We start from the raw sequence: 21578 nt of genomic DNA, 5'->3' as shown, positions 1-21578 counted from the left end.
TTATAATCAATCAATCAGAGGTAGGTCTGTAAACTTCTAGACCAAAGTGCGAGTCTAACAACTTCCACAATAAATTTCAAAATGCTTGGCTTTTTTTATCTCCGATTCTTCTGTTTTAAACTACACATCGACTCCTTCATAATGGAACAAATTTCAATGAATTCCGGGTTGAATTGAGTGAGTTATGGTCATTCAATCGGAGGTTGGTCTGTAAACTGCTAGGCGAAAGCGAGAGTCTAAGAATTTCCATCATAACTCTTAAAATACTTGGAGTTATTCATCTCCGTTTCAGCCGTTTTCAACTACACTTCGACATCTTCGAAATTGCATGAATTTGAATCGATTTCGAGTTTAATTGAGTGAGTTATAGTCAATCAATCGGAGGTAGGTCTGTAAACAGCTAGGCGAAAGCGCGAGTCTAAATATTTCCATCATAACTCTTAAAATACTTGGAGTTTTTTATCTCCGTTTCTTCCGTTTTCAACTACACTTCGACATCTTCGAAATTGCATGAATTTGAATCAATTTCGAGTTGAACTGAGTGATTTATAGTCAATTAATCGGAGGTAGGTCTGAAACTGCTAGACCAAAGTGCGAGTCTAACTATTTCCACCATAACTCTCAAAATACTTGGAGTTTTCATCTCCGTTTCTTCCGTTTTCAGCTATACTTTCGGCACCTTCGTAATGGAACAAATTTTAATGAATTCCGAGTTGAATTGAGTGAGTTGTGGTCATTCAATCGGAGGTAGATCAGTAAACTGCTAGGCGAAAGCGCGAGTCTAACAATTTCTATCGTAACTCATAAAATACTTGGAGTTTGTCATCTCCGTTTTCAACTACACTTCGACATCTTCGAAATGGCATGAATTTGAATAAATTCCGAGTTGAATTGAGTGAGTTATGCTCAATCAATCAGAGGTAGGTCTGTAAACTGCTAGAGAAAACTGCGAGTTTAACTATTTCCACCATAACTCACAAAATACTTGGCTTTCTTCATCTCCGTTTCTTCATTTTAAACTACACTTCGACTCCTTCGAAAGGGAAAGAATTTCAATGAATTCCGGGTTGAATTGAGTGAGTTATGGTCATTCAATCGGAGGTAGGTCTGTAAACTGCTAGGCGAAAGCGCGAGTCTAACTATTTCCACCATAACTCTTAAAATACTTGGAGTTTTCATCTCCGCTTCTTCCGTTTTAAACTACACTTCGACTCCTTCGAAATGGAACAAATTTCAATGAATTCCGAGTTGAGTTGAGTGAGTTATGCTCATTCAATCGGAGGTATGTCTGCAAACTGCTAGACCAAAGTGTGAATCTAACTATTTCCATCTTAACTCTCAAAATATAAGTAGTTTTTCATCTCCGTTTCTTCCGTTTTAAATTACAATTCGACTCCTTCGAAATGGAACAAATTTCACTGAATTACGTGTTGAATTGAGGGAGTTATGGTCATTAAATCGGAGGTAGGTCTGTAAACTGCTAGGCGAAAGCGCGAGTCTAACTATTTCTATCATAACTCTTAAAATACTTGGAGTTTTTCATCTTCGTTCTTTCGTTTTCAACTACTCTTCGACATCTTCCAAATGGCATGAATTTGAATAAATTTTGAGTCGAATTGAGTGACTTATGGTCATTCACTCGGAGGTAGATCTGTACACTGCTAGGCGAAAGCGCGAGTCTAACTATTTCGATCATAACTCTTAAAATAATTAGAGTTTTTCATCTCCGTTTCTTCCGTTTTACACTACACTTCGATATCTTCAGAATGGTATGAATTTGAATGAATTCCGAGTTGAATTGAGCGACTTATGGGCATTCAATCGGAGGTAGGTCTCTAAACTGCTAGGCGAAAATGCGAGTCTAACTATTTCCACCATAACTCTCAAAATACTTGGAGTTTTCATCTCCGTTTCTTCCGTTTTCAACTATACTTTCGACACCTTCGTAATTGAACAAATTTCAATGAATTCCGAGTTGAATTGAGTGAGTTATGGTCATTCAATCGGAGGTAGGTCAGTAAACTGCTAGGAGAAAGCGCGAGTCTAACTATTTCCACCATAACTCTCAAAATACTTGGAGTTTTCATCTCCGTTTCTTCCGTTTTCAACTATACTTTCGACACCTTCGTAATGGAACAAATTTCAATGAATTCCGAGTTGAATTTAGTGACTTATGGTCATTCAATCGGAGGTAGGTCTGTAAACTGCTAGGCGAAAATGCGAGTCTAACTATTTCCACCATAACTCTCAAAATACTTGGAGTTTTCATCTCCGTTTCTTCCGTTTTCAACTATACTTTCGGCACCTTCGTAATGGAACAAATTTTAATGAATTCCGAGTTGAATTGAGTGAGTTATGGTTATTCAATCGGAGGTAGATCAGTATACTGCTAGGCGAAAGCGCGAGTCCAACAATTTCTATCGTAACTCATAAAATACTTGGAGTTTGTCATCTCCGTTTTCAACTACACATCGACATCTTCGAAATGGCATGAATTTGAATCAATTCCGAGTTGAATTGAGTGAGTTATGCTCAATCAATCAGAGGAACGTCTGTAAACTGCTAGACAAAACTGCGAGTTTAACTATTTCCACCATAACTCACAAAATACATGGCTTTCTTCATCTACGTTTCTTCTTTTTAAACTACACTTCGACTCCTTCGAAATGGAACAAATTTCAATGAATTCCGGGTTGAATTGAGTGAGTTATGGTCATTCAATCGGAGGTAGGTCTGTAAACTGGTAGGCGAAAGCGCGAGTCTAACTATTTCCACCATAACTCTTAAAATACTTGGAGTTTTCATCTCCGCTTCTTCCGTTTTAAACTACAATTCGACTCCTTCGAAATGGAACAAATTTCAATGAATTCCGAGTTGAATTGAGTGAGTTATGGTAATTCAATCGGAGGTATGTCTGCAAACTGCTAGACCAAAGCGCGATTCTAACTATTTCCATCTTAACTCTCAAAATACAAGTAGTTTTTCATCTCTGTTTCTTCCGTTTTAAACTACACTTCGACTCCTTCGAAATGGAACAAATTTCACTGAATTACGTGTTGAATTGAGTTAGTTATGGTCTTAAAATCGGAGGTAGGTCTGTAAACTGCTAGGCGAAAGCGCGAGTCTAACTATTTCTATCATAACTCTTAAAATACTTGGAGTTTTTCATTTTCGTTTCTTTCGTTTTCAACTACTCTTCGACATCTTTCAAATGGCATGAATTTGAATAAATTTCGAGTCGAATTGAGTGACTTATGGTCAATGAATCGGAGGTAGGTACGTAAACTGCTAGACCAAAGCGCGAGTCTAACTATGTCCATCATAACTCTTAAGATACTTGGAGTTTTTCATCTCTGTTTCTTTCGTTTTCAATTACAGTTCGACATCTTCAAAATGGCATGAATTTGAATCAATTCCGAGTTAAATTGAGTAAGTTATGGTCAATCAATTGGAGGTTGGTCTGTAAACAGCTAGACCAAAGTGCGAGTCTAACTATTTCCACCATAACTCTCAAAATACATGGCTTTTTTCATCTCCGTTTCTTCCGTTTTAAACTACACTTTGAGTCCTTCGAAATGGAACAAATTTCAATGAATTCCGAGTTGAATTGGGTGAGTTATGGTCATTCAATCGGAGGTAGATCTGTAAACTGCTAGGCGAAAGCGCGAGTCTAAGTATGTCCATCATAACTCTTAAATTACTTGGGGTTTTTCATCTCCATTTTCAACTACACTTCGACATCTTCGCAATGCCATGAATTTGATTCAATTCCGAGTTGAATTGAGTGAGTTATGGTCAACCAATCGGAGGTAGGTCTGTAAACTGCTAGACCAAAGTACGAGTCTAACTATTTTTACCATAACTCTCAAAATACTAGGCTTTTTGCATCTCCGTTTCTTCCATTTTAAACTAGACTTTGACTCCTTCGAAATGAAACAAATTTCAATGAATTCCCGGTTGAATTGAGTGAGTTATGGTCATTCAATCGGAGGTAGGTCTGTAAACAGCTAGGCGAAAGCGCGAGTCGAAATATTTCCATCATAACTCTTAAAATACTTGGAGTTTTTTATCTCCGTTTTTTCCGTTTTCAACTACACTTCCACATCTTCGAAATTGCATGAATTTCAATCAATTTCGAGTTATATTGAGTGAGTTATAGTCAATGAATCGGAGGTAGGTCTGTAAACTGCTAGACCAAAGTGCGAGTCTAACAATTTCCACCATAAATCTCAAAATACTTGGCTTTTTTTATCTCCGTTTCTTCTGTTTTAAACTACACTTCGACTCCTTGGAAATGGAACAAAGTTCAATGAATTCCGAGTTGAATTTAGTGACTTATGGTCATTCAACCGGAGGTAGGTCTGTAAACTGCTAGGCGAAAACGCGAGTCTAACTATTTCTATCATAACTCTTAAAATACTTGGAGTTTTTCATCTTCGTTTCTTTCGTTTTCAACTACTCTTCGACATCTTCCAAATGGCATGAATTTTGAATAAATTTTGAGTCGAATTGAGTGACTTATGGTCAATGAATCGGAGGCAGGTCCGTAAACTGCTAGACCAAAGCGCGAGTCTAACTATGTCCATCATAACTCTTAAGATACTTGGAGTTTTTCAGCTCTGTTTCTTTCGTTTTCAACTACACTTCGACATCTTCAAAATAGCATGAATTTGAATCAATTCCGAGTTAAATTGAGTAAGTTATGGTCAATCAAATGGAGGTTGGTCTGTAAACTGCTAGACCAAAGTGCGAGTCTAACTATTTCCACCATAACTCTCAAAATACTTGGCTTTTTTCATCTCTGTTTCTTCCGTTTTAAACTACATTTCGAATACTTCGAAATGGAACAAATTTCAATGAATTCCGAGTTGAATTGAGTTAGTTATGGTCATTCACTCGGAGGTAGATCTGTAAACTGCTAGGCGAAAGCGCGAGTCTAACTATGTCCATCATAAATCTTATTTTACTTGGAGTTCTTCATCTCCATTTTCAACTACACTTCGACATCTTCGCAATGCCATGAATTTGATTCAATTCCGAGTTGAATTGAGTGAGTTATGGTGAATCCATCGGAGGTAGGTCTGTAAACTGCTAGACCAAAGTGCGAGTTTAACTATTTCCACCATAACTCTCAAAATACTAGGCTTTTTGCATCTCCGTTTTTTCCGTTTTAAACTACACTTCGACTCCTTCGAAATGGAACAAATTTCAATGAATTTCGGGTCGAATTGAGTGAGTTATGGTCATTCAATCGGAGGTAGGTCTGTAAACAGCTAGGCGAAAGCGCGAGTCTAAATATTTCCATCATAACTCTTAAAATACTTGGAGTTTTTCATCTCCGTTTCTTCCGTTTTCAACTACACTTCGACATCTTCGAAATTGCATGAATTTGAATCAATTTCGAGTTGAATTGAGCGAGTTATAGTCAATTAATCGGAGGTAGGTCTGAAACTGCTAGACCAAAGTGCGAGTCTAACAATTTCCTCCATAAATCTCAAAATACTTGGCTTTTTTTATCTCCGATTCTTCTATTTTAAACTACACATCGACTCCTTCGTAATGGAACAAATTTCAATGAATTCCGAGTTGAATTTAGTGACTTATGGTCATTCAATCGGAGGTAGGTCTGTAAACTGCTAGGCGAAAATGCGAGTCTAACTATTTCCACCATAACTCTCAAAATACTTGGAGTTTTCATCTCCGTTTCTTCCGTTTTCAGCTATACTTTCGGCACCTTCGTAATGGAACAAATTTTAATGAATTCCGAGTTGAATTGAGTGAGTTGTGGTCATTCAATCGGAGGTAGATCAGTAAACTGCTAGGCGAAAGCGCGAGTCTAACTATTTCTATCGTAACTCTTAAAATACTTGGAGTTTTTCATCTCCGTTTTCAACTACACATCGACTCCTTCGTAATGGAACAAATTTCAATGAATTCCGAGTTGAATTTAGTGACTTATGGTCATTCAATCGGAGGTAGGTCTGTAAACTGCTAGGCGAAAACGCGAGTCTAACTATTTCCACCATAACTCTCAAAATACTTGGAGTTTTCATCTCCGTTTCTTCCGTTTTCAGCTATACTTTCGGCACCTTCGTAATGGAACAAATTTTAATGAATTCAGAGTTGAATTGAGTGAGTTGTGGTCATTCAATCGGAGGTAGATCAGTAAACTGCTAGGCGAAAGCGCGAGTCTAACAATTTCTATCGTAACTCATAAAATACTTGGAGTTTGTCATCTCCGTTTTCAACTACACTTCGACATCTTCGAAATGGCATGAATTTGAATAAATTCCGAATTGAATTGAGTGAGTTATGCTCAATCAATCAGAGGTAGGTCTGTAAACTGCTAGAGAAAACTGCGAGTTTAACTATTTCCACCATAACTCACAAAATACTTGGCTTTATTCATCTCCGTTTCTTCATTTTAAACTACACTTCGACTCCTTCGAAAGGGAAAGAATTTCAATGAATTCCGGGTTGAATTGAGGGAGTTATGGTCATTAAATCGGAGGTAGGTCTGTAAACTGCTAGGCGAAAGCGCGAGTCTAACTATTTCTATCATAACTCTTAAAATACTTGGAGTTTTTCATCTTCGTTTCTTTCGTTTTCAACTACTCTTCGACATCTTCCAAATGGCATGAATTTGAATAAATTTTGAGTCGAATTGAGTGACTTATGGTCATTCACTCGGAGGTAGATCTGTACACTGTTAGGCGAAAGCGCGAGTCTAACTATTTCGATCATAACTCTTAAAATAATTAGAGTTTTTCATCTCCGTTTCTTCCGTTTTCAACTACACTTCGATATCTTCAGAATGGTATGAATTTGAATGAATTCCGAGTTGAATTGAGCGACTTATGGGCATTCAATCGGAGGTAGGTCTCTAAATTGCTAGGCGAAAATGCGAGTCTAACAATTTCCACCATAACTCTCAAAATACTTGGAGTTTTCATCTCCGTTTCTTCCGTTTTCAACTATACTTTCGACACCTTCGTAATTGAACAAATTTCAATGAATTCCGAGTTGAATTGAGTGAGTTATGGTCATTCAATCGGAGGTAGGTCAGTAAACTGCTAGGCGAAAGCGCGAGTCTAACTATTTCTATCGTAACTCTTAAAATACTTGGAGTTTTTCATCTCCGTTTTCAACTACACTTCAACACCTTCATAATGGAACAAATTTCAATGAATTCTGGGTTGAATTGAGTGAGTTAGGGTCATTGAATCGGAGGTAGGTCTCTAAACTGCTAGGCGAAAGCGCGAGTCTAACTATTTCCATCATAACTCTTAAAATACTTGGAGTTTTTTTATCTCCTTTTCTTCCGTTTTCAACTACACTTCGACATCTTCAAAATTGCATGAATTTGAATCAATTTCGAGTTGAATTGAGTAAGTTATAGTCAATCAATCAGAGGTAGGTCTGTAAACTTCTAGACCAAAGTGCGAGTCTAACAACTTCCACCATAAATTTCAAAATACTTGGCTTTTTTTATCTCTGATTCTTCTGTTTTAAACTACACATCGACTCCTTCGTAATGGAACAAATTTCAATGAATTCCGGGTTGAATTGAGTGAGTTATGGTCATTCAATCGGAGGTAGGTCTGTAAACAGCTAGGCGAAAGCGCGAGTCTAAATATTTCCATAATAACTCTTAAAATACTTGGAGTTTTTCATCTCCGTTTCTTCCGTTTTCAACTACACTTCGACATCTTCGAAATTGCATGAATTTGAATCAATTTCGAGTTGAATTGAGCGAGTTATAGTCAATTAATCGGAGGTAGGTCTGAAACTGCTAGACCAAAGTGCGAGTCTAACAATTTCCTCCATAAATCTCAAAATACTAGGCTTTTTTTATCTCTGATTCTTCTGTTTTAAACTACACATCGACTCCTTCGTAATGGAACAAATTTCAATGAATTCCGAGTTGAATTTAGTGACTTATGGTCATTCAATCGGAGGTAGGTCTGTAAACTGCTAGGCGAAAACGCGAGTCTAACTATTTCCACCATAACTCTCAAAATACTTGGAGTTTTCATCTCCGTTTCTTCCGTTTTCAGCTATACTTTCGGCACCTTCGTAATGGAACAAATTTTAATGAATTCAGAGTTGAATTGAGTGAGTTGTGGTCATTCAATCGGAGGTAGATCAGTAAACTGCTAGGCAAAAGCGCGAGTCTAACAATTTCTATCGTAACTCATAAAATACTTGGAGTTTGTCATCTCCGTTTTCAACTACACTTCGACATCTTCGAAATGGCATGAATTTGAATAAATTCCGAGTTGAATTGAGTGAGTTATGCTCAATCAATCAGAGGTAGGTCTGTAAACTGCTAGAGAAAACTGCGAGTTTAACTATTTCCACCATAACTCACAAAATACTTGGCTTTCTTCATCTCCGTTTCTGCATTTTAAACTACACTTCGACTCCTTCGAAAGGGAAAGAATTTCAATGAATTCCGGGTTGAATTGAGTGAGTTATGGTCATTCAATCGGAGGTAGGTCAGTAAACTGCTAGGCGAAAGCGCGAGTCTAACTATTTCTATCGTAACTCTTAAAATACTTGGAGTTTTTCATCTCCGTTTTCAACTACACTTCAACACCTTCATAATGGAACAAATTTCAATGAATTCTGGGTTGAATTGAGTGAGTTAGGGTCATTGAATCGGAGGTAGGTCTCTAAACTGCTAGGCGAAAGCGCGAGTCTAACTATTTCCATCATAACTCTTAAAATACTTGGTGTTTTTTTATCTCCTTTTCTTCCGTTTTCAACTACACTTCGACATCTTCAAAATTGCATGAATTTGAATCAATTTCGAGTTGAATTGAGTAAGTTATAGTCAATCAATCAGAGGTAGGTCTGTAAACTTCTAGACCAAAGTGCGAGTCTAACAACTTCCACAATAAATTTCAAAATGCTTGGCTTTTTTTATCTCCGATTCTTCTGTTTTAAACTACACATCGACTCCTTCATAATGGAACAAATTTCAATGAATTCCGGGTTGAATTGAGTGAGTTATGGTCATTCAATCGGAGGTTGGTCTGTAAACTGCTAGGCGAAAGCGAGAGTCTAAGAATTTCCATCATAACTCTTAAAATACTTGGAGTTATTCATCTCCGTTTCAGCCGTTTTCAACTACACTTCGACATCTTCGAAATTGCATGAATTTGAATCGATTTCGAGTTTAATTGAGTGAGTTATAGTCAATCAATCGGAGGTAGGTCTGTAAACAGCTAGGCGAAAGCGCGAGTCTAAATATTTCCATCATAACTCTTAAAATACTTGGAGTTTTTTATCTCCGTTTCTTCCGTTTTCAACTACACTTCGACATCTTCGAAATTGCATGAATTTGAATCAATTTCGAGTTGAACTGAGTGATTTATAGTCAATTAATCGGAGGTAGGTCTGAAACTGCTAGACCAAAGTGCGAGTCTAACTATTTCCACCATAACTCTCAAAATACTTGGAGTTTTCATCTCCGTTTCTTCCGTTTTCAGCTATACTTTCGGCACCTTCGTAATGGAACAAATTTTAATGAATTCCGAGTTGAATTGAGTGAGTTGTGGTCATTCAATCGGAGGTAGATGATGAGCACATTTATGTGTGAATTGTAGGTGTAAAAAGCATGCATATTTGATAATTAAAGCGGTGCTACTAATGTATTTTGTGTGTTTCTGGTGTTGCAGGGTTATTTATGGATTTTCACGGAAAATAGAGCTAAGGAGATGAAATTCCTAAGGAAAACAATCAATTTTCAAGAAAATCTAAAATTTCAAGATACTTTGGTGGCCGAGTTCAAGATGCTCTAACTGGGTTGAATTTAACGGTTCAGATTACCTTATTGGAGTTATTTAAGGGAAGCAATCAAGTTACATGGTGGACCATTAAATTGGATGGCTCGGATCAGCTATGGAAATGATTTAGAGGGTGCACTTGATTACCATCACGGCCCATTAAATGAATAGTTTAGATCATCCAATAGAAATGATTTGGGAGAAGTCCGTCAAAGCTCATAGTCTAGATGGTTTGGATTAGCGAACAAGTGGCCCCTAAAAGTAGTTTTTATCACTAATATTTGGATGGTCTAGATTGTTCTTTGGAATTATTCAAAAGGCACAATCCTATTTACCTTGCAGCCAACAAATTGGACGGTTGGATTGTCCTATGAAAACCAATTTGGGGACTTTTAAATGGGCGGTGTGGATCGTTCTACGAAGATGAATTAGGGGTGCAACCACTCTATATTATCGCCCATCATTTGTACGGTTTAGATCATCATACGACAATGGGTGAGGTGCGTCATTAATTTATCTTGTAGCCCAACATAATGAGCGGTTTGGATCATCTTACGGAAATAATCCAAGGGATCTATTTATGGACCATCCAATGAACAGTTCAGATTGCCTTGTAGAAACGATTAAGGGGCATAACCTCTCTGCATGGAAGGGGGTTTTAAATAAATGGACGGTCACATCATCATATGGAAGTTGCTTATGGGATTTTTGGACATATATATGATGGAGGGGCAGTTTTGCCATTTAGAGAATAACCAAATATCTTAAATAGGAATTGCACTAAGAAAGAGATGGTTCGAATTTGAAGAAATATCCGTATATGTATTGGGGCCTACTTTCTCAACTCACATATTATATTTAAAGAAGGTTCTTTGTGGCAGTAGATGGAAAGGGCAACTAAATTTTCCATTGGATTCTTATATGAGTACATGCATGCACGTACAGTTCTATTGAGATGGGATTTTCGAAAGCACATGCAAAGGGGGCGTAAATATCAGTTTCCTTATATTCATGGTGGGCCCCACGTTATTCTAACGATGTTTGCAAATCCAGCGTGCTCCAAGGCAGAAACTTTTAATATTAGAATGGGGTGCGAGTATAAAATAAACAAGGAGTGTGGATATCATCAACAAGCAGCCCTCAACTTTGGCAATTGCCATATTGTGTTACAACAATAGTGGGACCCATTTACAGTTTGGAAATTACCAAATACATGCAAAACTCTCTACAACCCACGTTTCCTTTTGAAAGAAATAGCAACTTCCTAATTGCTATACATGCATTTGTGGGACCCACTTGAAGATTAAAAATAGCATTCCACGGTTTTGGATTCAAAAATAGCTTGTCTTATATGTTATATAATGCAAATGGGACCCACTTACTAACTTGTTTTACTTGTTTGCACATTTAATATAGGTTGGGCCCACCATGAAGAATGAGAGAAAGTTGCTAAATTCCCACCCATTTCTACGTAAGAGAAGAGGAAAAAGTCAACAAAAATGGCCCAAATTACCAAGACAAGGTACAAAGTTGCTGAAATTATACACACAAGGTGGAAGTTGCTAAAATTTCAAAGATGCCAAGTTATTTTTGTGAACTTCCTTGGGGCTTGTAAATAGAAAGAGATTCCCTCCATATATTGGTGTAAAGAATAAAAAAGAACTCTCCTCTCTATCACCCTTCTCTCTTAGATATTCTCCCTATGCCCTCTTGTTAAAAAAGTTCTCTTGCTCTCCCATGCTTTCCTCACTCTATTTTCTCTTTTTCTCTCCACTACTCTCAAGCTCTCTCCCTTAGGTTTTCTTGTTCTTTCTTTTTCTTTTTCTTTTCAACTCTCAATCCAAGGCATCATCATCCACCATTCAAACTCAAGGTGACATTAAAGCTTGAAGGAGGAAGATGCAACCAAAGTTGGAGGAGAAAAAGACTAAGTTCTATTTAATTTTTGTTATTTATTTTAAGTTCAATTTGATGTAATTTTGTTTCAATTCAAGTTAGTGAAGAAGTAATTAGTTTTTGTTTAATTTTCTTTCAAGTTCTATATGGCAATTCTTCTCCTATCTATCTCGTTTATTTTTGTTTTTCTTCCCTTCTTCATGAGTAACTAAATCCTATTTACTTAGGGTTTAGTTGAAACCATGGGGAAGGAGAAATAATTATAATTAAATCAATCTACTCAATTGAAAAATTGTGTAGGAGTTTGTGTTTGGAAAATCCCAATCATTCATGCCATTGGCTTTTCCCTTTCGTATGAATGATTGTTGATTAACAAATATAAAGTTCTATATAATCAATGTAAATTGGAGAGTGGATTTGATTAATTACTTATAAGGAATGACATCCCTTTGATCTTATTCTTTATTGACTAGTTAATCGAATTTTCAACCCAATTCAAGAGTTGTTTTAATTAATCAATTTTATCCAAACCCATGGTGGATTCTAACCCTAAGTAATCTTTTATATTGAATTAAGGTTTTTACACTATTCTAAATTACTTTTGCAATTTTTCAATTTACTTAAGCCCTTAGAATTTAGTTTTCTAATTAAATTAGATAAGTAGTTAATAGAGATCATTAAAATTTGGTACACTTTGCCTAAATTAGGATTTTAAATCAAAAAGATCTTAGTTAAATTTGATTCTTAGATTGAATAGAATATACGCTTATATATAGTGTTGACTCCGAAGTCTAAGTCCACGGAAATCCTGAGTCCATTCCAGGCAACATTTTAGCATAGCTAGTATTCTAATCGGTAAAAGAATAGGATTGACAACTAGATTTCTCTTCCTTGAGTTCGACCCGTATTTACACGATCCGTGCACTTGCGGTTATTTAATATTTCAAACAAGTTTTTGGCGCCGCTGCCGGGGAAGAGAGTTGCATTAGAATCTTAATTATTCGAAGTGTTAGATTAGTAGTTATTTTTATTTTAGTTATATTTTTTGGTTTCTTGGCTATCCATCTCTCTTACTTGGTTTTCCTGTGTTTATGAGTGAAGGTTGGGTGCGGAACTCGGCCAATCGACTAGAAAGAGCAAACCAGTTAGAGACGGAGGAAGACATCGAACCAAATCCAAATCAAGTAGCCATGGCGGAAGAACAAGAGCCGCCAAAAAGTTTACGCGATCGCTTCTATCCGGCCCGAACCGCGCAACCTTCTTGCATTAGATTGCCAGTTGCGCAGGGCAATAATTTTGAGCTAAAATCGCAATTTATTTCTTTGCTTCCTCATTTTCATGGCCTCCCTTCGGAGGATGCTTATTTATTTTTGCGTGAGTTTGAAGATGTATGTGCTTTAATTAAGATGCAACAACTTACCGATGATGCGGTAAAGTTGCGGTTTATTACGTTTTCACTCAAGGAGGGAGCTAAAAAGTGGCTCTATGGCTTACCAACGAACTCCATCACCACTTGGGAGGAGTTCGCCGTCGCTTTCCTAAAAAAGTTTTTTCCATTACATAAAACTAATAAGCTTAGGAATGATATTTTACAATTCAAACAAAAGCCATTAGAGTCATTTTCTAAGTTTATGGAGAGGTTCAAGGACCTACTCCAAGAGTGTCCTCACCATGGAATTGATGTGTGGCATTTATGCCAAATTATTTATGAGGGCATAGATTACCAAACAAAGCAACTTCTTGAGTCCATGTGTCCTAACGGTTTTACATCTTTCACAGATGAGGCCGCGGCATGGAACTTCTTACTTGATTTGGCGGAAAAAACAAGAGAGTGGGAATCCACTCAAGAAGGTGAGAGAGCCAACACAGGTAAGGGATTTCTAATAGAGGGTGCCGTGGCTAAGGAGGCCCATCTTGATAGCCTAATCAAAAGGCTAGAAGCAATAGTTGTCAAAGGACCTTCACAGGTCCATCAAATTGCACATAGTGTTCCTATGTGCAATTGGTGTCAAGCCACGGACCATGTCATGGAAGAGTGCCCAACTCTTGCTAAATTTGGTAATTCTAATGAAAATGCAAGTGCCATGTTTTTAAATAATCCATATAGTAGCACATATAATCCGGGATGGAGGAATCATCCCAACTTTTCTTGGAATCAAGGGAATTATCAAGGAGGGCCATCAAATTTCCAAGGTCAAGGCCAATTTGGCCAACCTAGGCCCACCTTCCCTTCTATGAATGTTCGACCACCCCTAACCACACCTCCACCTTTTCAAAACCCAATTTTAAATAATGTTTCAAATCAGCAACCACCGGGTTTTCCAAAACAAGAGGAGTCGGCACGCATAACTTCCTTAGAAAAGAGCATAGAACTTCTCACTAGCACTTTCATGACAAGCCAACACAATATGGAGAAACAAATCTCCCAACTTGCCATGGCCTTGCATGAAAGGGAAAAGGGGAAGATGCCAAGTCAACCAGTTCCTAATCCAAGGAATGTGGCCATAAATGGGAATCAACAACCACAGGTAAATCAGTTGAATGCCATGCAACCAAACTTGCCGCAGCAGGAGCCCTCCGATCACTGTAACGCTGTATTTGCTTTAAGGAGTGGCAGAGAATATCAAAGGGAGGAGGGCAGATCCGAACCTTCTAAAGATGCTCAAGAATCTCCAATTAAGGTAAGTAAAGAGTCATCCTCCATTGGTTTAGAAGAAGAGCCCGAACCGGTAAGTACAGAGCAGGCAGTTTCTCCACCTGAAAAAGAGTATGTGCCTAAAGCTCCTTTTCCAAGGAGACTTGCTAATAATAAAAATGTGGCTGCTAAGGAGAAAATTTTAAATATGTTTAAACAAGTGCAAATTAATATTCCATTGTTAGATGCGATTTCCGAAGTCCCGACTTATGCCAAAGTTTTAAAAGACTTGTGCACACAAAAGCGCAAGTCTAATGTACCCAAGAAGGCATTCTTGGCTGCAAACATTAGTTCCATCTTGTCTCAACAGATGGTGGCTAAGTACAAGGACCCGGGATGTCCTACCATTGCATGCACTATTGGAAATACTCATATTAATCATGCTCTTTTAGATTTAGGGGCCAGTGTGAATTTATTACCTCTTTCTGTTTTTAAACAATTAGGATTAGGAGAACTCAAACCCACCACCGTCACTCTTCAGTTGGCGGATAGATCAATGAAGAAACCGAAAGGGATGGTTGAGGATGTCCTAGTTAAAGTAGGAGAGTTCTTATTTCCTGTAGATTTCATTGTGCTAGAAACTGAGCCCGTTGCTAATATCAAGGATCAAATTCCTATAATTCTTGGTAGGCCTTTCCTTGCTACGAGCAACGCCTTAATTGATTGTAGAAATGGTTTAATGAAATTAACTTTTGGGAATGCTTCCATGGACTTTAATGTTTTTAGATTAGGTAAGCAACCTAATTTACAAGAAGAAATTAATATGTTGCACTCCTCTCCTGAGACTAATTGTGAAAATATTTTGAATGCAGGATTTGAAGAAGCTCTGGATGAAGAAGGCTTGGAGAATGCAAGAGATATAGGGGACTCCTTTTCTGATGACCTTAGCATCCAACAAATAGAATTTGGAGCATCCCTATTTCCGCCCCTTCCCAAGCCTCCACCCAAAAAGGCCCCACAGTTAAATTTGCCGCCTTTGCATTCAAATTTAAGAAAAGCATATTTGGGTAAGACTTGCACATCTCCTGTGACAATCAAAATGGACTTAAACTCGACCCAAGAAGAAGAGTTAATTAATTTTTTAAAAGAAAATAAGGACTCTACTTGGAAGGACAAGTTTCATTTACTCAGATTGAAGTCCTTTGTTGAGTTACCAAGATCTAATTTAGAAGAGGTCATGGATCTTCATGAGCCTCTTTATTCAAATCTCTCTTAAAAGAAAAAGGTACGCCCCTCTCTTCTCTTTATTGTCCTTGTTTCTATTTTTGCATGCATTGAGGACACTGCATGATTCAAGTATGGGGGGGTAGCTTTTAGAAACTTTCTTTTCTAATCTTTTCTATAGTTAAAGTTAGAAATTTTCTTTTCCTTTTGTTTTTGGTAATTTTTCAAATTAGAAAGAACTTGGTATTCTTAAAAAGAAAGTTGTTTTCCTATTTTAAGAAAGAAAGTTTGTGGATATTTTAATTTTGGAATTTAAAAAATTAGAAAGAATACTTTCCTTTCTTAGTTTTGTTTTCTTTTGGAATCTTTCTTTTAAAAGGATTTGAATAAGAAATAGAAATAGAAACTTGCTTTTTATATGGTATGGATAAAAAGGAAAGAAAGGTTGAAACAAAAGAAAGAAAGAATGATTTGTTAGAAAGTTTGCGTCTTGATTATAGTTTTGATTTGTAGCCTTTTTGACTTGAGCTATTAAGTCTGAAGGGTTTTTATGCCTAGTTCCTTAAAGCCAACTGGCTTGAGAGCAACTGACTGAAAACTCCATACATGGGTCAATTAGAAAGCTTAATGAATCAAAGCATTGCACATAATCAAAGGTAAAGCTTGAACTCATATGCATCAATGTCTATGACATATGCAAATCAAAGATTAGTCGGACACTGCTTAGTAGCCTGGGTGTCTGGTGCATGCCCTGCATGTCATTCACGCCAAAAGCAGTAGAGGATTACAAAAAAAAAAAAGAGTTCTATTCTTAGAAACTATGGGAAAAGTTGAAAGAATGGTGGACCATATAAATTTGTAAGTTTTCTACGAAGTTTCCGAATCAAATTTCTTTTATGGTACGATTACGATAGAGGCAAGTTTAAGGGAGCAAAGTAGGACAAATTCAAAAGAGGATTCCTTGATTAAAATATTTTTCTAATTTTTCCGACTTGGGATAGGATGCAAAGTTTAAGTATATATGTATTCTTGTTCTTCTATTTTGAGTAATTTATCAAACAAATAAAAAGGATTAGAAATTTTTGGCTTTATTCTATAGTGAGATTTAAAAAGAAAAGTTTATTTTTAGAATTTTGTGTGTATATTCACTGCAAACACTCACGAGACACAACTCGTCCACTAGGGTAACCTGGGGGTTTAAAGGCTTGTTGCACGCGCTAAGTGCAATCGTGATTCCTACGAAAGTGAGTTAGGATTTTATTTTTATTTAGTTTTTGTGTTTGTTTTAGTTTTTCTTTTTGTTTGCTTGAGGACAAGCAAAACTTAAGTATGGGGGAATCTGATGAGCACATTTATGTGTGAATTGTAGGTGTAAAAAGCATGCATATTTGATAATTAAAGCGGTGCTACTAATGTATTTTGTGTGTTTCTGGTGTTGCAGGGTTATTTATGGATTTTCACGGAAAATAGAGCTAAGGAGATGAAATTCCTAAGGAAAACAATCAATTTTCAAGAAAATCTAAAATTTCAAGATACTTTGGTGGCCGAGTTCAAGATGCTCTAACTGGGTTGAATTTAACGGTTCAGATTACCTTATTGGAGTTATTTAAGGGAAGCAATCAAGTTACATGGTGGACCATTAAATTGGATGGCTCGGATCAGCTATGGAAATGATTTAGAGGGTGCACTTGATTACCATCACGGCCCATTAAATGAATAGTTTAGATCATCCAATAGAAATGGTTTGGGAGAAGTCCGTCAAAGCTCATAGTCTAGATGGTTTGGATTAGCGAACAAGTGGCCCCTAAAAGTAGTTTTTATCACTAATATTTGGATGGTCTAGATTGTTCTTTGGAATTATTCAAAAGGCACAATCCTATTTACCTTGCAGCCAACAAATTGGACGGTTGGATTGTCCTATGAAAACCAATTTGGGGACTTTTAAATGGGCGGTGTGGATCGTTCTACGAAGATGAATTAGGGGTGCAACCACTCTATATTATCGCCCATCATTTGTACGGTTTAGATCATCATACGACAATGGGTGAGGTGCGTCATTAATTTATCTTGTAGCCCAACATAATGAGCGGTTTGGATCATCTTACGGAAATAATCCAAGGGATCTATTTATGGACCATCCAATGAACAGTTCAGATTGCCTTGTAGAAACGATTAAGGGGCATAACCTCTCTGCATGGAAGGGGGTTTTAAATAAATGGACGGTCACATCATCATATGGAAGTTGCTTATGGGATTTTTGGACATATATATGATGGAGGGGCAGTTTTGCCATTTAGAGAATAACCAAATATCTTAAATAGGAATTGCACTAAGAAAGAGATGGTTCGAATTTGAAGAAATATCCGTATATGTATTGGGGCCTACTTTCTCAACTCACATATTATATTTAAAGAAGGTTCTTTGTGGCAGTAGATGGAAAGGGCAACTAAATTTTCCATTGGATTCTTATATGAGTACATGCATGCACGTACAGTTCTATTGAGATGGGATTTTCGAAAGCACATGCAAAGGGGGCGTAAATATCAGTTTCCTTATATTCATGGTGGGCCCCACGTTATTCTAACGATGTTTACAAATCCAGCGTGCTCCAAGGCAGAAACTTTTAATATTAGAATGGGGTGCGAGTATAAAATAAACAAGGAGTGTGGATATCATCAACAAGCAGCCCTCAACTTTGGCAATTGCCATATTGTGTTACAACAATAGTGGGACCCATTTACAGTTTGGAAATTACCAAATACATGCAAAACTCTCTACAACCCACGTTTCCTTTTGAAAGAAATAGCAACTTCCTAATTGCTATACATGCATTTGTGGGACCCACTTGAAGATTAAAAATAGCATTCCACGGTTTTGGATTCAAAAATAGCTTGTCTTATATGTTATATAATGCAAATGGGACCCACTTACTAACTTGTTTTACTTGTTTGCACATTTAATATAGGTTGGGCCCACCATGAAGAATGAGAGAAAGTTGCTAAATTCCCACCCATTTCTACGTAAGAGAAGAGGAAAAAGTCAACAAAAATGGCCCAAATTACCAAGACAAGGTACAAAGTTGCTGAAATTATACACACAAGGTGGAAGTTGCTAAAATTTCAAAGATGCCAAGTTATTTTTGTGAACTTCCTTGGGGCTTGTAAATAGAAAGAGATTCCCTCCATATATTGGTGTAAAGAATAAAAAAGAACTCTCCTCTCTATCACCCTTCTCTCTTAGATATTCTCCCTATGCCCTCTTGTTAAAAAAGTTCTCTTGCTCTCCCATGCTTTCCTCACTCTATTTTCTCTTTTTCTCTCCACTACTCTCAAGCTCTCTCCCTTAGGTTTTCTTGTTCTTTCTTTTTCTTTTTCTTTTCAACTCTCAATCCAAGGCATCATCATCCACCATTCAAACTCAAGGTGACATTAAAGCTTGAAGGAGGAAGATGCAACCAAAGTTGGAGGAGAAAAAGACTAAGTTCTATTTAATTTTTGTTATTTATTTTAAGTTCAATTTGATGTAATTTTGTTTCAATTCAAGTTAGTGAAGAAGTAATTAGTTTTTGTTTAATTTTCTTTCAAGTTCTATATGGCAATTCTTCTCCTATCTATCTCGTTTATTTTTGTTTTTCTTCCCTTCTTCATGAGTAACTAAATCCTATTTACTTAGGGTTTAGTTGAAACCATGGGGAAGGAGAAATAATTATAATTAAATCAATCTACTCAATTGAAAAATTGTGTAGGAGTTTGTGTTTGGAAAATCCCAATCATTCATGCCATTGGCTTTTCCCTTTCGTATGAATGATTGTTGATTAACAAATATAAAGTTCTATATAATCAATGTAAATTGGAGAGTGGATTTGATTAATTACTTATAAGGAATGACATCCCTTTGATCTTATTCTTTATTGACTAGTTAATCGAATTTTCAACCCAATTCAAGAGTTGTTTTAATTAATCAATTTTATCCAAACCCATGGTGGATTCTAACCCTAAGTAATCTTTTATATTGAATTAAGATTTTTACACTATTCTAAATTACTTTTGCAATTTTTCAATTTACTTAAGCCCTTAGAATTTAGTTTTCTAATTAAATTAGATAAGTAGTTAATAGAGATCATTAAAATTTGGTACACTTTGCCTAAATTAGGATTTTAAATCAAAAAGATCTTAGTTAAATTTGATTCTTAGATTGAATAGAATATACGCTTATATATAGTGTTGACTCCGAAGTCTAAGTCCACGGAAATCCTGAGTCCATTCCAGGCAACATTATAGCATAGCTAGTATTCTAATCGGTAAAAGAATAGGATTGACAACTAGATTTCTCTTCCTTGAGTTCGACCCGTATTTACACGATCCGTGCACTTGCGGTTATTTAATATTTCAAACAGTAGATCAGTAAACTGCTAGGCGAAAGCGCGAGTCTAACAATTTCTATCGTAACTCATAAAATACTTGGAGTTTGTCATCTCCGTTTTCAACTACACTTCGACATCTTCGAAATGGCATGAATTTGAATAAATTCCGAGTTGAATTGAGTGAGTTATGCTCAATCAATCAGAGGTAGGTCTGTAAACTGCTAGAGAAAACTGCGAGTTTAACTATTTCCACCATAACTCACAAAATACTTGGCTTTCTTCATCTCCGTTTCTTCATTTTAAACTACACTTCGACTCCTTCGAAAGGGAAAGAATTTCAATGAATTCCGGGTTGAATTGAGTGAGTTATGGTCATTCAATCGGAGGTAGGTCTGTAAACTGCTAGGCGAAAGCGCGAGTCTAACTATTTCCACCATAACTCTTAAAATACTTGGAGTTTTCATCTCCGCTTCTTCCGTTTTAAACTACACTTCGACTCCTTCGAAATTGAACAAATTTCAATGAATTCCGAGTTGAGTTGAGTGAGTTATGCTCATTCAATCGGAGGTATGTCTGCAAACTGCTAGACCAAAGTGTGAATCTAACTATTTCCATCTTAACTCTCAAAATATAAGTAGTTTTTCATCTCCGTTTCTTCTGTTTTAAATTACAATTCGACTCCTTCGAAATGGAACAAATTTCACTGAATTACGTGTTGAATTGAGGGAGTTATGGTCATTAAATCGGAGGTAGGTCTGTAAACTGCTAGGCGAAAGCGTGAGTCTAACTATTTCTATCATAACTCTTAAAATACTTGGAGTTTTTCATCTTCGTTTCTTTCGTTCTCAACTACTCTTCGACATCTTCCAAATGGCATGAATTTGAATAAATTTTGAGTCGAATTGAGTGACTTATGGTCATTCACTCGGAGGTAGATCTGTACACTGCTAGGCGAAAGCGCGAGTCTAACTATTTCGATCATAACTCTTAAAATAATTAGAGTTTTTCATCTCCGTTTCTTCCGTTTTCAACTACACTTCGATATCTTCAGAATGGTATGAATTTGAATGAATTCCGAGTTGAATTGAGCGACTTATGGGCATTCAATCGGAGGTAGGTCTCTAAACTGCTAGGCGAAAATGCGAGTCTAACAATTTCCACCATAACTCTCAAAATACTTGGCTTTTTTCATCTCCGTTTCTTCCGTTTTAAACTACACTTTGAGTCCTTCGAAATGGAACAAATTTCAATGAATTCCGAGTTGAATTGGGTGAGTTATGGTCATTCAATCGGAGGTAGATCAGTAAACTGCTAGGCGAAAGCGCGAGTCTAACTATTTCTATCGTAACTCTTAAAATACTTGGAGTTTTTCATCTCCGTTTTCAACTACACATCGACTCCTTCGTAATGGAACAAATTTCAATGAATTCCGAGTTGAATTTAGTGACTTATGGTCATTCAATCGGAGGTAGGTCTGTAAACTGCTAGGCGAAAACGCGAGTCTAACTATTTCCACCATAACTCTCAAAATACTTGGAGTTTTCATCTCCGTTTCTTCCGTTTTCAGCTATACTTTCGGCACCTTCGTAATGGAACAAATTTTAATGAATTCAGAGTTGAATTGAGTGAGTTGTGGTCATTCAATCGGAGGTAGATCAGTAAACTGCTA

General features: G+C 36.8%; 1 protein-coding gene and 1 non-coding gene across 2 annotated transcripts; one reads left to right on the top strand and one right to left on the bottom strand.

Annotated features, from left to right (window-relative positions):
* Window positions 1-13258: 13258 nt before the first annotated feature.
* On the bottom strand, window positions 13259-13365 carry LOC143852156 (small nucleolar RNA R71). The gene has a single exon (XR_013236721.1). It is a non-coding gene; the product is annotated as a small nucleolar RNA R71 (small nucleolar RNA).
* An 868-nt stretch (window positions 13366-14233) lies between these two features.
* LOC143850346 (uncharacterized) lies at window positions 14234-17016 on the top strand. The gene is made up of 4 exons (XM_077359604.1): window positions 14234-14599; window positions 14693-15113; window positions 15195-15389; window positions 16988-17016. The coding sequence occupies exons 1-4, from the start codon at window positions 14234-14236 to the stop codon at window positions 17014-17016; spliced, it is 1011 nt and encodes a 336-aa protein (XP_077215719.1).
* Window positions 17017-21578: the final 4562 nt, after the last annotated feature.

Source organism: Tasmannia lanceolata, unplaced genomic scaffold (assembly GCF_043159265.1).
Source record: "Tasmannia lanceolata isolate RefF3 unplaced genomic scaffold, GAP_Taslan_0.1 ptg000018l, whole genome shotgun sequence".
NCBI classification, from domain to species: Eukaryota; Viridiplantae; Streptophyta; class Magnoliopsida; order Canellales; family Winteraceae; genus Tasmannia; species Tasmannia lanceolata.
Note: the sequence above shows the minus strand (reverse complement) of the source record. Positions and strands in the feature narration are given on the sequence as shown.

Excerpts from the sequence above, each read along its gene's own strand:
- LOC143850346 (XM_077359604.1), top strand. The coding sequence starts at position 14,234 with ATGCAACCAAACTTGCCGCAGCAGGAGCCCTCCGATCACTGTAACGCT. Across the intron at positions 14,600-14,692 it reads AAGTCCCGACTTATGCCAAA|ATGGTGGCTAAGTACAAGGA; the intron begins GTTTTAAAAGAC and ends TTGTCTCAACAG. Across the intron at positions 15,390-16,987 it reads TTTAAGAAAAGCATATTTGG|GGTTATTTATGGATTTTCAC; the intron begins GTAAGACTTGCA and ends CTGGTGTTGCAG.